This window comes from Pygocentrus nattereri, chromosome 3, assembly GCF_015220715.1.
Source record: "Pygocentrus nattereri isolate fPygNat1 chromosome 3, fPygNat1.pri, whole genome shotgun sequence".
In the NCBI taxonomy this organism is placed as follows: domain Eukaryota; kingdom Metazoa; phylum Chordata; class Actinopteri; order Characiformes; family Serrasalmidae; genus Pygocentrus; species Pygocentrus nattereri.
In genome coordinates, this window is record NC_051213.1 from 36,113,869 (window position 1) to 36,127,038 (window position 13,170).

General features: G+C 39.2%; 1 protein-coding gene across 1 annotated transcript in view; it reads left to right on the plus strand.

Annotated features, from left to right (window-relative positions):
- Positions 1-13,170, plus strand: part of adcy2a (adenylate cyclase 2a) — a 149,279-nt gene that overhangs the window by 104,381 nt on the left and 31,728 nt on the right. The window contains exon 4 of the mRNA XM_017700855.2: positions 5,876-6,025. Coding sequence (XP_017556344.1) covers positions 5,876-6,025 — 150 coding nt within the window. The remainder of the gene's footprint in view (positions 1-5,875; positions 6,026-13,170) is intronic.

Here is a 13,170-nt window from a genome sequence, read left to right on the forward strand (position 1 = left end):
AAAACCGAGGGAAAGCTTATTTCTATGTTTTATAATAAGATCTTGTCTTTTCATAAAGTAAAGATTCCTGATGCCAAGACTAAATGGGAAGCGGAGTTAGGACTTGAGATGGACGAGAGATGGTGGACTGAAGCTTTGGCTAGAGTTAACTCCTCATCCTCTTGTGCAAGACTAAACATAATGCAACTGAAAGTTATTCATAGAGCTCATCTATGCAATGCTAAATTAGCACAAATCTATCCGGAGGTTAAGCCAACCTGTCCCCGCTGCGACGAGGACCCGGCAACCCTCTCTCACATGTTTTGGTCTTGCCACAAACTGGGGAGATTCTGGGATTTTGTATACTCTACACTTTCAACAGTCTTTAATAAACATCTGAGCCCCTGCCCTCTACTAGCTATTTTTAGTATTTACATCGGCAGTACTCGGTTGAATTCTCGAGAATTAGACTATAGCTTTTGCTCTGCTATTGGCAAGGCGGAGAATTCTTATAAGCTGGAAGTCTCACACTCCTCCCTCTCATTCCCTCTGGCTAAAAGATGTTGTTTTCTTTTTGCGCCTCGAGAAGATCAAGTTTAGCTTGAGGGGTTCAGTGGACATGTTTTTATTTTACATTAATGTTTCACTGTTTTCATTTCTCTATTTTCCCTTCATATTATTTTATTTGCATATTGATTCACGATTATAAGGCTGTACTTTGTAATTGTTGCCTTAGTACTTTTTTTTTTTTTTTAATGTTGTTTTTTCTTTTTTTTGTGTATTTGTGTTGTAAGACCTGGGAAAAAAGCAATAAAAAAAAAAAAAAAAAAAAACATAAGATCCGTCTCACATCAAGGCAAAAAATTTGGATTTGTGCCATTTCATTCATAGTGTGAATGTAACCTTAATTACTGTTTCCTAGGCATCTAGTTGTAATTGGCAGACAAGGTTAGAAGAATTTCTCCACAACTGTTTCACAATGCTATTATAATCTCCCTTCTCTTTCTACAGCATGTTGTAGGGGCTAGGAGGACTTTTGAAATGTAATTTAAAAGGAGCAGTAGAAATGGCCCCGTAAAGCATATGAATTCAGGACCAACTCAGTTTCAGAAAGCACAGTGGCTCTGTCTCACCTGTACTTTAACAGATTGTTGCAAGTTTTAGCATAGCTTCAGATTGTATCAGATTGTTTATTCAAAGGTGTATTCTTATCATATGTTTGTTATTATAGAGTGTGCCTGTGATGGTGCAGTGTATTCCCATCACTGAGATTAATAGTAATAACCGGAAGATTTGTGTAATGTTGTATGTACCTTCCTTGATGTCCTGTGTAGAAGGGGATGAGGGCAAATGGGAGGTAAAGGGGACTGAGGCTTCTTGTCCCTGTTGGGCGGATCCACCATCAGGGAGGGAGAGGGGCTTCAGTGTTCTAAAGGGGGAAACCTGCAAAGGAAATAATTAATTAATAAATGAATACTTACCGGTAATATGTATATATTAGTCATGACTAGTCAACAGCTGTGTAGATGGGTGTGTATATATGTATGTGTGTGTATGTAAATTAGAGCCCTGAGACATCGTCCCTCCAAGCAAGTTATTAGTTTAGTTGGGGCGGGGCTCCGATGATAAGAGTGCTCGGTGTTCTTTCAGCTAGGTCTTCTCAGCTACCTGTGGGAGGAGCGGTGTAATCGCTGTGTGAAGCTGTTAGCTGCTTGTAACAGCTAGAGAATAACTTGCGTGATGAGGATTAGCCTTGCGGCGAAGCCTCAAGTAACTGTCCAGTTTATCTTTCGTTTTCTTTCTGTTTGATTCAGTTTTTCTTTTGTTTTTGTGTGCAATAAAATAATCACGTGTGCACTTGAACTTGAATCTCGCCTCCTCGTATCCACATCAACACCCATAGTGCCAACTTTGCCGTATGTAAATCCCGGTGGCTCTTTTTTTGGAGGTTGCACCGTTACAGTGCCTGACACTGAAACAGCTCCCCAAAAAGTCAACAATCAGTTTATTGTACTGTGATAGTAAATGAAAAAAGTTGGGAAAGTTAAAGTCTTGGTGGTACTGAAACATTCTCTGCTGTGGTATGCTGCTGTTGCTGCTGGAGTTTTCTATTGCTTCTCCACTAAAAATAATTGAATATGTGGTTTACAGCATGATAAACACAGCATGCACCTACAAATGGCTAACTGAGCATGTTATATTTTTGAATGTAACATGGTAATTTAATATACTGTTATCATTGCATCCTCTGGTTCAGCACACATGCAGCAATTCCAGTTATTAACACATTTTCAGTGTTTAAGATAAAATAAGAAGCATAAAAACAATGAAAATGTACACAACAAAACAAAAAAGATCATCCACTATCAAATTCTAGAAATCACTAGAAGTTTCTGTTAGTCTATATGTTCAGGTGTGTGACCATTTTTCTCAGCTCTGTGAGTCGGCATTTTAGTTTATGCTCTTACTAGTGGTATGTTTTGCTACCTAAGCTGTACAGAGACACATTACTCTGCTTATATTCTTAAGTATCTTCAACCTCCACCATTACCACCCTCCTCATACCAACCTCATTCCCACCTGGTATTTCATTACCCATCTTGAAAAAAATCTAAAGTTTTTCTAAAGTCTGATGTCAAATGTTTTGAAGTTTTCAAAAGTGACACTTTGTCTGTACTTACCATTTCAAACCTAAACTACAGCAGGAGAGTCTGTATGGATAAATGCCTGTTTTATTGGATTTTCTGGATGGTGTACTTAATCCTGTGGCTTGTAAGCTTTGACAACAACAACAAAACGTGTAGGAAAAAAATAACTGCTCAACATGATCTCTCTACATTGAAATAGGCAATAAGGCTGATTTTACAGATGTAATTTAGTTCAGGTCTGGGATTTCAGAAGCTTTTACAACACAATACCATATATGGCACATATAGTCAGAAGACTCCACTTCTCTTGTTTAATGTGAAACTTCAAGGTTGTTTTTCTCAATCGATTGAAAAGTTATGTAACTTCAAAAACTGAATGTTGTGAATGTGTTGACAGTGACATGGTCGGTCTTAAAGGTCCTGTTAGCTGAAAAGTGTTGCAAACAAGGAAACTACTAAAATGTGCAGGGAATTAAGCATGCCCTGATTTTTGTATGCGTCCATCAACTTCAGAACAACATTTTCATGATCATCCTTAGGTTAGCATTTCTATTGTCTAGTCACAGTCCGTGTATGACATCCTCATTGTCCTGAGAAGTTCCATATCTGACCTCTGAAATAACCCTTTGTTACAAACTAGGACTACTAAAAGACCTCAGACATCACAGTGTATAAGGAAACGTACTGCCAGTCTTTTAGAACCAGACAGACGACCTCTCGCTTCCCTTGAAAAACACTCAAACACATTTAGATGGCAGCACCCAGGGCAAGCCAGGCCCAAATCTTCCTTTCTACTGCCTCTAGTGGTAAAATATTCATGCATAGTGCTTCAGTAATGACTCCCCAGGCTGTCCTTTCCTCAGAAAATAAAAAGGCCATCCCTTTGAAGTGGAGCCTTCCGTGGACTTTTGGTGTGTCCAACTGAATTAGTCTGTGACCTCATGAAACTCCTTACCCGAATGCCTTGGACTTTTCCCATGGTCTACGGAAATACTGTAATATTTCTTGTCAAACAGAAGAATCAGTATACTGGATAAAGCTGTGTTTTGGCTTGTGATGGGTAGAAAAAAATCTAAAATGGTTGTTGGGGGGAAAAAAGACAGTCACTACAAGTCAGTCAGTTACACTCTGTGGAGAAGAATGAATATAAATGGTATCCATCAGTTTATTTCTTACTGTAAGAGAAACATTATTGTTGTGCAAATTGCCAACTAGTCACTTCAGGGACGTGTCAGCCACTGATTCTTCTCAATCAAGTAAACAAGCTTAGCCAGTGAATCGTGACAGCCATAGAGAGTTGCTATAGATTTTTAATCACGAGATGCTATTGGATTTGTATTTGCTCATGTGCACTTTCTGACAGTGAAATGCTGGCAGGTACAGCTCAACACTTTAAAGTCACAAAGACTCATTCGCAGTGATGGCAAATCAATGTGTGAGCGCCGTGCGTGTTTGAGTCACATAATATTGGGTCCACGTCAGTCAGTCACAGCAAGACGCCTGCTATTGTTGTACCTTCCCTTCACTGTGAGTGACTCATCAGTTCCCTCCTAACCATGTCAGGCTGTTTTCATAGCTCCGAGTGGGACTGCCAATCTGAGTCTGACACTCTTTCCTGGGGACCCAAATGAAATGAATGGTTGAGAGTAATTAAAAAAAAAACATGGAAGAATCAAGCCTTTGAAGCTCTGCACTCTGCTAGCAGTCGTTCTGAAAAGTGTGGCTGAAAAAAGGGACAAAGCAGAGGCTTAGATAAAAGACAGAGGGAAATCAGGGATACAGCCTTTCAGTGCTGGGACGGTAATTGAACGAAGGAGCATGAAAGAGTGAAGAAAAGGCAACTGGGCAGAGAAGAGGCAGGGAATGGAGGCTCTTTTTCAGTGCTGCTTACTCTGACTGCAATAACCACACTCTCTCTTCCAGCTGAGCACTTGATTGGATTGTCGTTCTCTGGTCAGAAATAGTCATCCTTGGAGATTCTGAGCTTTAGACAGCGAATTGAAAAAGTTATTTTGGTGTGTGTGAACGGTGGTCTACGAATAGCTCCCGATGAAATTGTTTTGACTTGGAAAGCAAGTGCTTGCGTGAACACGCTGTACAGATTGATGATGTGGAGTAAAGTTCACTTGGATACTTGAACTGCACTTAAGTGGCCTGTCTGACCAAATGGCAAAGATTTTTTGTCCAGACATGTTTTTTCTTTTTTGTTATTCCTACAGTTGTTGTCGAGAGATTTTTTCTGGTGGATCAGAAAATAAGAACACATGCTGCATCAATAACAGGGACTTGCAGGCCTGTCAAAGAAATTGGTTCTGAAGTAGCTTAATTTCAATACCGCTAGTGAAAAACACAAGTAGAGGTGAGGTAAATGTGAAACAAAACTGAGGCAAACATTTCAGTTCAGTGGTAGCATTATTGCTCAGCTGTAAGGAACATAAAACAGCCAGCCATTGGGTCAACACTTCAACTGAAAGAGGTCATTCTGTGTTGTGAGAAAGAAAAACCTTTACCTTCAAATCTGAAATGCAGTTGTGTTTTTAACAGGTTATTATATCTGGTTATTTGAGCATTAGAATATTAAAAGAAGTGTGTTATCACAAATAAAATCATGGTTGTTAAACTTGAGCCGATTAACAGTAGTCTATCTATTATCTGCCTATCTATTGTGATTGTCATTCAGTTCAATGACTTAAATGATAACACACCATCATATGCTTTAAGATGCACAAAAGTGTGAAAGAGTGAAGAAGTAAGGAAGTGTCTGTTTTCTTTCAATATGTTTTCTTTTTATATATAATGTTCGCATCAGTTCTTATGTGTTGTCTGTACACAAAATGGATTCCTTCACAAAACATGAACTGAGAAATAAAAGATTTTACATCAGTTAGTAAAAACATAAAAAAGCATAGCTACAATAAAAGTAGTTTTAGGCTAAATCACATGGTTTTAGTATTTGAACAAGAAGTGATCTATAGGCTTTAAACATGCGATTTATTACACCTGAAGTTTTGATCAGAAACATGTTTTCACCCCATGATAGTATTGGCAATTGCTAAGGGATACAATCAGATAGTAGTATATTACACAATATCACAAGCCTAACGACTGTGATTTGGTTAGAGGCACAAGACAAAAGTGAAGACCAATCATCATTAGAACACTTCTCAACCAATCAGACTGCACAGTCAGTGCATATTTTATATATGAACTTCTCATGAGGCCCTGTTGTGTTTTCACTTCTTTTACAGATTTTGGCCAATATCATCATTTTCATCTGTGGGAACATGGCAGGAGCTTACCACAAGCACCTGATGGAGCTGGCTCTTAAGCAGACGTACCATGACACCTGCAACTGCATAAAGTCCCCCATCAAGCTGGAGTTTGAGAAGCGCCAGCAGGTTCTGTGCCATTCACCTTTTACCCCTTTAACACCCTAGGCTGCTCGTTGAAATGAAGTGTTAAAAGGTTTAGGTGTTATCTGTATCGCGCATGAAAGTCTCTCATTGGTGTGGATGCATTTGAATGTGTTCACTGAGCTGCAATTAATTCTGACTGTGAGTTATTCAAGTCATTAGCCATGCGTGGGCGAGCATGGACAGTATAAAAATGGATAAAGAAAGACAACCTGAAGGATGAACAGCTGTTTTCACATTATGTATGACTGAAAATTAAATTTAAAAATATATTTTTTTAAAGCATTTATCTTTTAGACTGTACATTTTAAACCATATTAGTCCTGTTTCAACTGCAGAGAGCTATCATTGAAGGCCAGTGTCCTATTTTGGATGAATGAACTTAAACTTTTTACTGAACACATTATGCTTGAGTTTGAATCAGGACACAGGCAAAGTAACTTGAAACATAATGTGGTCAGCTTAATATTGCACTTACTGTTTGGGTGATTTCGGAAAGGGAAAGAATAATGTTTTATTGATGTAGCATCTTTCCTAAATTTATGGTAGCTTTCAAGAGCATCAATAAGAGACCATTAGGAAAGCAGTTTCATATTTCACTTTCAAAATCATAGAGAAGCTACAGGATAGAGCAGATACTATGACGTGGAGGCTGAATAATTTCAGTTTATTTTTGAAAGAACAGATGGAAGAGCAGCCTTGCATTGTTGGGTAGGACTCTTGCATTGAATTTCTTACCGACCTTAAGTAAAGAGTCTATTCTCAATGAGAGTCTGTTCCCAGGTCCATTAGAAGTCCAGTGGAGCTGAGTACTTGATTGTGAAGTTTATTTGAATATGTGAAGTTGTGATTGGTAGACATTATGGCTGAAAATATGGGCAGTATGTTTACTTAGAGCATATAAGAACCTCTGAAATAAAGTTAGCTTTTGAATAAACTAAATTCTGTTGAGTTTGGTGAATATAGACTAGTAAATCTGGGTTCTTCAGCTTGGCTGTGTAGCTTGAGGGTTCTTATGAAATGTTAAAGACATTTAATGGCTGCTGAAGGGTCTTCCCAGCACACAATTTCTCTGTTCTAGTTGTAATAACACCCTCACATTATTATCTTCATTTTACAGCATGCTACAGAATACTTTTGTAAAAGTACAGCTGACTTTCCAACAGTGTAGAGGACTGATTTTTTGTTTTTTATGACTTGTTACCCATATTACCTCTTTACCAGCATGGAGAGCAGCTTTGAAGTCTTCATTTTCCATCAAAATGTTTTGTTGACCAACTTTACAAAAGTTATTCCTTGCTTGCCATTTGGGTCATGCGTTTAAAGGTCAGTGTGACTAATGGTTAAATAAATGAATAAACATCACAATATAACACCTACATGAGGCTAAAGATAGAGGAGACCGACTGGAATCTCGTGCAGCAACTTGTGCTGCAGGGTGTAATGACAGAGGATGTAGTGAGACTATAGAACAGGAGTCTTCAAATTTATCTGTAAAGAGCCAGTGTGGATAAATTTTTCGTTCAAACAAAGCAGTATGACACCTGATCAGTTTTTGGAAGACTGAGACCTAAGAACTAATTTAAACAAGAATCAGGTCCTGTTTGAAAGTAAAACCTGCAGTCACACCACGCTTTAGCAGATAAGATACAAGATAAGATATAAAGCAGGACACCCCTGCTTTAGAATCTCAAGTCCTCTGGTGTGAAGTCATTAAATCCTCTCAGGGTGCCAAAAAAGCAACCATCTGGTTTGTGATGATTTGTGATCCAGTAGTTCATAATAATAACTAGCTATAAGAATAATAACTGAATGTATGCAGTAAGGCCTTAAAGTAAATAAAAATATATACTGTAAATATAAATGAGTATATTAAAATGTGTGTGTGTGTGTGTATATATATGTATATATATATGTATGTATGTATATATATATATATATATATATATATATATATATATATATATATATATATATATATATATATATATACATACACACACACTGCTCAAAAAAATAAAGGGAACACTCAAATAACACATCTGAGATCTGAATGAATGAAATATTCTCATTGAATACTTTGTTCTGTACAAAGTTGAATGTGCTGACAACAAAATCACACAAAAATCTAATTTATTAACCAATGGAGGCCTGGATTTGGAGTCACACACAAAATTCAAGTGGAAAAACACAGTACAGGCTGATCCAACTTTGATGTGATGTCCTTAAAACAAGTCAAAATGAGGCTCAGTATTGTGTGTGGCCTCCACATGCCTGTATGACCTCCCTACAATGCCTGGGCAAACCGGTCATGCTGAAGGATGTTGCAGGCAGCAGATCGCTCTCCACGGCATCTCCAGACTCTGTCACGTCTGTCACATGTGCTCAGTGTGAACCTGTGAATCTGTGAAGAGCACAGGGTGCCAGTGGAGAATTTGCCAATCCTGGTGTTCTCTGGCAAATGCCAAGCGTCCTGCACGGTGTTGGGCTGTGAGCACAACCCCCATCTGTGGACGTCGGGCCCTCATACCATCCTCATGGAGTCGGTTTCTAACCGTTTGTGCAGACACATGCGCATTTGTGGTCTGCTGGAGGTCATTTTGCAGGGCTCTGGCAGTGCTCCTCCTGTTCCTCCTTGCACAAAGGGGGAGGTAGCGGTCCTGCTGCTGGGTTGTTGCCCTCCTACGGCCTCCTCCACGTCTCCTGGTGTACTGGCCTGTCTCCTGGTAGCGCCTCCAGCCTCTGGACACTACGCTGACAGACACAGCAAACCTTCTTGCCACAGCTCGCATTGACGTGCCATCCTGGATGAACTGCACTACCTGAGCCACTTGTGTGGGTTGTAGAGTCCGTCTCATGCTACCACGAATGTGAAAGCACCACCAACATTCAAAAGTGACCAAAACATCAGCCAGAAAGCAGAAAGGTACTGAGAAGTGGTCTGTGGTCCCCACCTGCAGAACCACTCCTTTATTGAGTGTGTCTTACTAATTGCCAATAATTTCCACCTGTTGTCTCTTCCATTTGCACAACAGCTGTGAAATTGATTGTCAATCAGTGTTGCTTCCTAAGTGGACCGTTTGATTTCACAGAAGTTTGATTTACTTGGAGTTATATTGTGTTGTTTAAGTGTTCCCTTTATGTTTTATATATATATATATATATATATATATATATATATATATATATATATATATATATATTTGTATGTATGGAAAAGGAGAGAAAAAAACATGGTCTCTTATACTTGTGGGAATGGCGACTAATGAACACACAGTTATTGAACACACTATATCCCCATCAAGACTGTGTGTTTGTACACAATACATCCCAAAATTTCTTTTTAGTTTTTTGTGTCAAGCATTGGATAGAGGGTTATTACCTGAGGACTGAGAAACTACAGCTAAGGTGGTGAGAGAAACTGGCAAAAATGTGTTGGGTGTTTCGTCTGGTCAGAGGAAAGAAGACAAGGAAAGTTGGTGGTGGAATGAGGAATTCCAGGAGAGTATTCAGAAGAAGAAGGCAGCTAAGAAAAGTGGAGTGACAAATGGTTTCAAGGTGAAGGTAGAGTTACATCAGGGATCAGCTTTGAGCCCGTTCTTGTTTGCAATGGTGATGGAAAGGTTGACAGATGAGGTCAGGCAGGAGGCTCCATGGACCATGATGTTTGTAGATGACATTGTAATCTGTGGTGAGAGTAGAGAGCAGGTGGAAGAGAATCTGGAGAGGTGGAGGTTTTCACTGGAGAGGAGAGGAATGAATGTCAATAGAGACAAGACGGAATACATGTGTGTGAATGAGAGGGAGGCAGGTGGAAAGGTGAAGATGCAAGGAGTAGAGGTCGTAAAGGTGGATGACTTCAAATATCTTGGGTCAACCATCCAGAGCAATGGACAGTGTAGAAAAGAGGTGAAGAAGAGGGTGCAGGCAGGATGGAGTGGGTGGAGACGGGTGTCAGGGCTGATGTGTGACAGAAGGATAGCAGCAAGAGTGAAAGGGAAGGTTTACAGGACAGTAGTGCGTCCTGCTATGATGTATGGTTTGAAGACTGTGGCTCTGTCTAAAAGACAGGAGGCTTAGCTGGAGGTGGCGGAGATGAAGATGCTGAGATTTTCGTTGGGAGTGACAAGGATGGATAAGATTAGAAATGAGCAGATCAGAGGGACGGTGAAGGTGGAGCAGTTTGGAGATAAAGCCAGAGAGGCCAGGTTGAGATGGTTTGGACATGTGTTGAGGAGGAATAGTGGATATATTGGTCAAAGAATGTTGGAGATGGAGCTGCCGGGTAGAAGGAGAAGAGGTAGACCTCAGAGAAGGTTTATGGATGTAGTGAAGGTGGACATGGAGATGGTTGGTGTAAAAGTAGAGGAGGCAGTGGATAGGGCAAGATGGAGGCAACAATTTTTTGCAGGTATTTTGCACATTGAGAGGGAAAGTCCTATATGGAGCATTCTACTGGATTAAACTGCAGCCTCACAACAGAGTATTCAGACCTTAGATATTTACAAGGATTATGTTATGATGCATTTAAATCCAAGGAATAAATTGAGAGAGTAATAATCTAAATATATTCAAAATCATTATTTATAGGGTATTAATACTAATTATTGTTCTTTTAAAGTAAAGTTTATAAGTTTCATTGTGCCAAAATGTTTAGAAAATGCTGTACCGTGTTCTCATGTCACTGACAAAACAGTTTTAACCTGTAGATGGAGCCTTATTTTTGCCCCACATCAGCATTTTAGAGCAGTACAAAACACGTATTGTGTGCAGTAAACCTGCATTGTGGTTTAATATAATTATTATGGTCTTATGTGTGCGCAGCTGCTCAAAGCTGTGTTTGCTAGTCATGTACTGATTAGCCTTTTTGAGTTCAAATAGAGCAAAAATTGTCACTACTTTATCAGTCACTTCTGAAACATTTGGTGACGTTTTGGTCATGTTATTACTGTTTAGGTAGTGACAAAATGTAATGTTGAATCATTTAGTTTTCCATTAATAGTCCATAATTCATTTAAAGCTCTGACTTTAAACCAGTTCAGTAAAACTTACACAATGCAATGTGCCAACCAACTACCTGGACACTCCTGGGTAAAGCCCCAACACTTAAAAATGACATGTTTACAAAGGAACTGAAAGTGAACAGTATGAGTTGGTTTTGCAGTCTTGATAACTATTAGTCATGATGCCTTAGTCATGACAACAATGCTGCCCTTTTGTGCCATGCTGCAGCACAAAGGTTACAAGAACGTGAAAATGAGTTTAGTCATTTATCATCATTTACCAGGGGACATCTAAAGTTTGGGTGGTTGCAGGCAATTTAAACCTGAAATACCCAGACACTGCAGGATAGATATTTAAATGTGATGGTATGCAGTCAATATTTTAGGCAGACAGTAATTGTTACTTCAGTCAGGCCGTTCTGGTTGTCAGTAGACATTAACTAAAAGGAGCCGCCAATTAATCTGTGTTTTTGTAAAGTAAAAGATTTGGTGATAATTGCCCCCCATCAGCATGTCAAACACTGATAAAACAAGTATGAGGTGAGCAAATGACTTACACTGATTTTCTGCAAACTATTGCAGCTTACTGGATGACTAACTTTAATAGCAGCAAGACAGATGTTCCACTCTGTATAGGCATAAATTTGTCTGTCTGTGCTACATGTATTTGATGCTATAACAGTAGTCTGTATTTCATGGACAAGTACAGTTCTGTGCACAGTCAGTAACAACTTGTTTTACTCTGAAGGCGAGAGCTACTAAGACGTTAAAATTAAATTCTCTGCAGCAAACAGATTCCTTCTCTGTAGACATTGGTGAGAAGCAGAAAAACAGCATCTGCCACTTATATGTGTTGCTATCCTTGGCTGCCGCTGCTCTCTCTGCTAGCTTCCCTGTCTGAAGACTGTATTGTATTTCGAACACATTTAGTTGTACTTTTATAGGAATCAATCAAGCTATCAACATCCAGATGTTGTTCTTCAGGAATCCTGTTTGGAGAAGTAGCCAATTTAGCTAGTTTGAAGTCTAGTAACATCTACTGCCTCACCTCCTGTAGCTTGAAACTAAATCACTAAATCAAGAGTCAGCATTATACCCGATGTCTGTTTTTGGATCCACAGAATGCATTAAATCATTCTTTTTCTGGTAGAAATGTTCTACTGGTGATGAATACATAGTTTTAGAGTCAGAGAGAGTAGGTATATTAAAAATGCATCAGTGCCCATCCAGAGATGAGCATTCTAAAGCTTAAAATGGTTTGAAACCGCCAACCCCATGATGCTCGTCTGGTGGCCTCTCACAGTGGCTCGGGCTGAGACAGTAGCGAGTAAAACTCTTTGCTGCTTTTACTGTGAGATTTAGAGACAGCTGCTGGCAAATTGGCTGCCTTCCACCCAACTGTTCTCCACAAGAGGTCATACAGCGCCTCAATCCTCTCGTCTGGATTAACCTCCCAGGAACATCCTCTTAGGCAGCGGGTGATGGATTGGCATGGCCACAGCCGGCTGCTCAGGCTTGTCTCTCAGAGCAATAGCTCTGCTGTTGTTTTCTGTTCTAGCTAAAACAGAATTCATATGCTGCACGTCTTGCCCTTTTGATGGTCTGTTTGCTGCCTATTTTTAAGATTTCATCCATTGCATCATAAATATTTACTGCATAATTTATTGTTCTAATTAGCCTGTCGTTCCACATACAGTACTTTGCTAAAGTCAGAGACCACCCTTCATTTATGTAAATTCCATTCTAAACAGCCTTTAAATACAAGGTTTTTCAGGAGATAGTTCTGAGGAGTTAGAGAAAGCAAAAGTAAAATGAGTGTAGAAATCGGATTTTTCAAATCTGGAGTAAAAAAAACAGTCCCAGAAAATGGGACTCCCAACAACCATGCAAGACCTGGTAGACTTCTAGGCAAGTCTTCTAAAAAGAATGGAAGCTATAATAAAGGACTGAAAAAATTGATATTATATATGTGTTAAATTAATTAAAAATGAATAACTTGTACAAAATGGTCATTTTGACTGAAGAAGTCTCTGAATTTTGCACAGTACTGTTCCTGAAGCTAAATGCCAGTTAATTCAAAAGGCATCAAATGGAAAAGATTAATAGATTTGTTATTTTGGTTGCTGG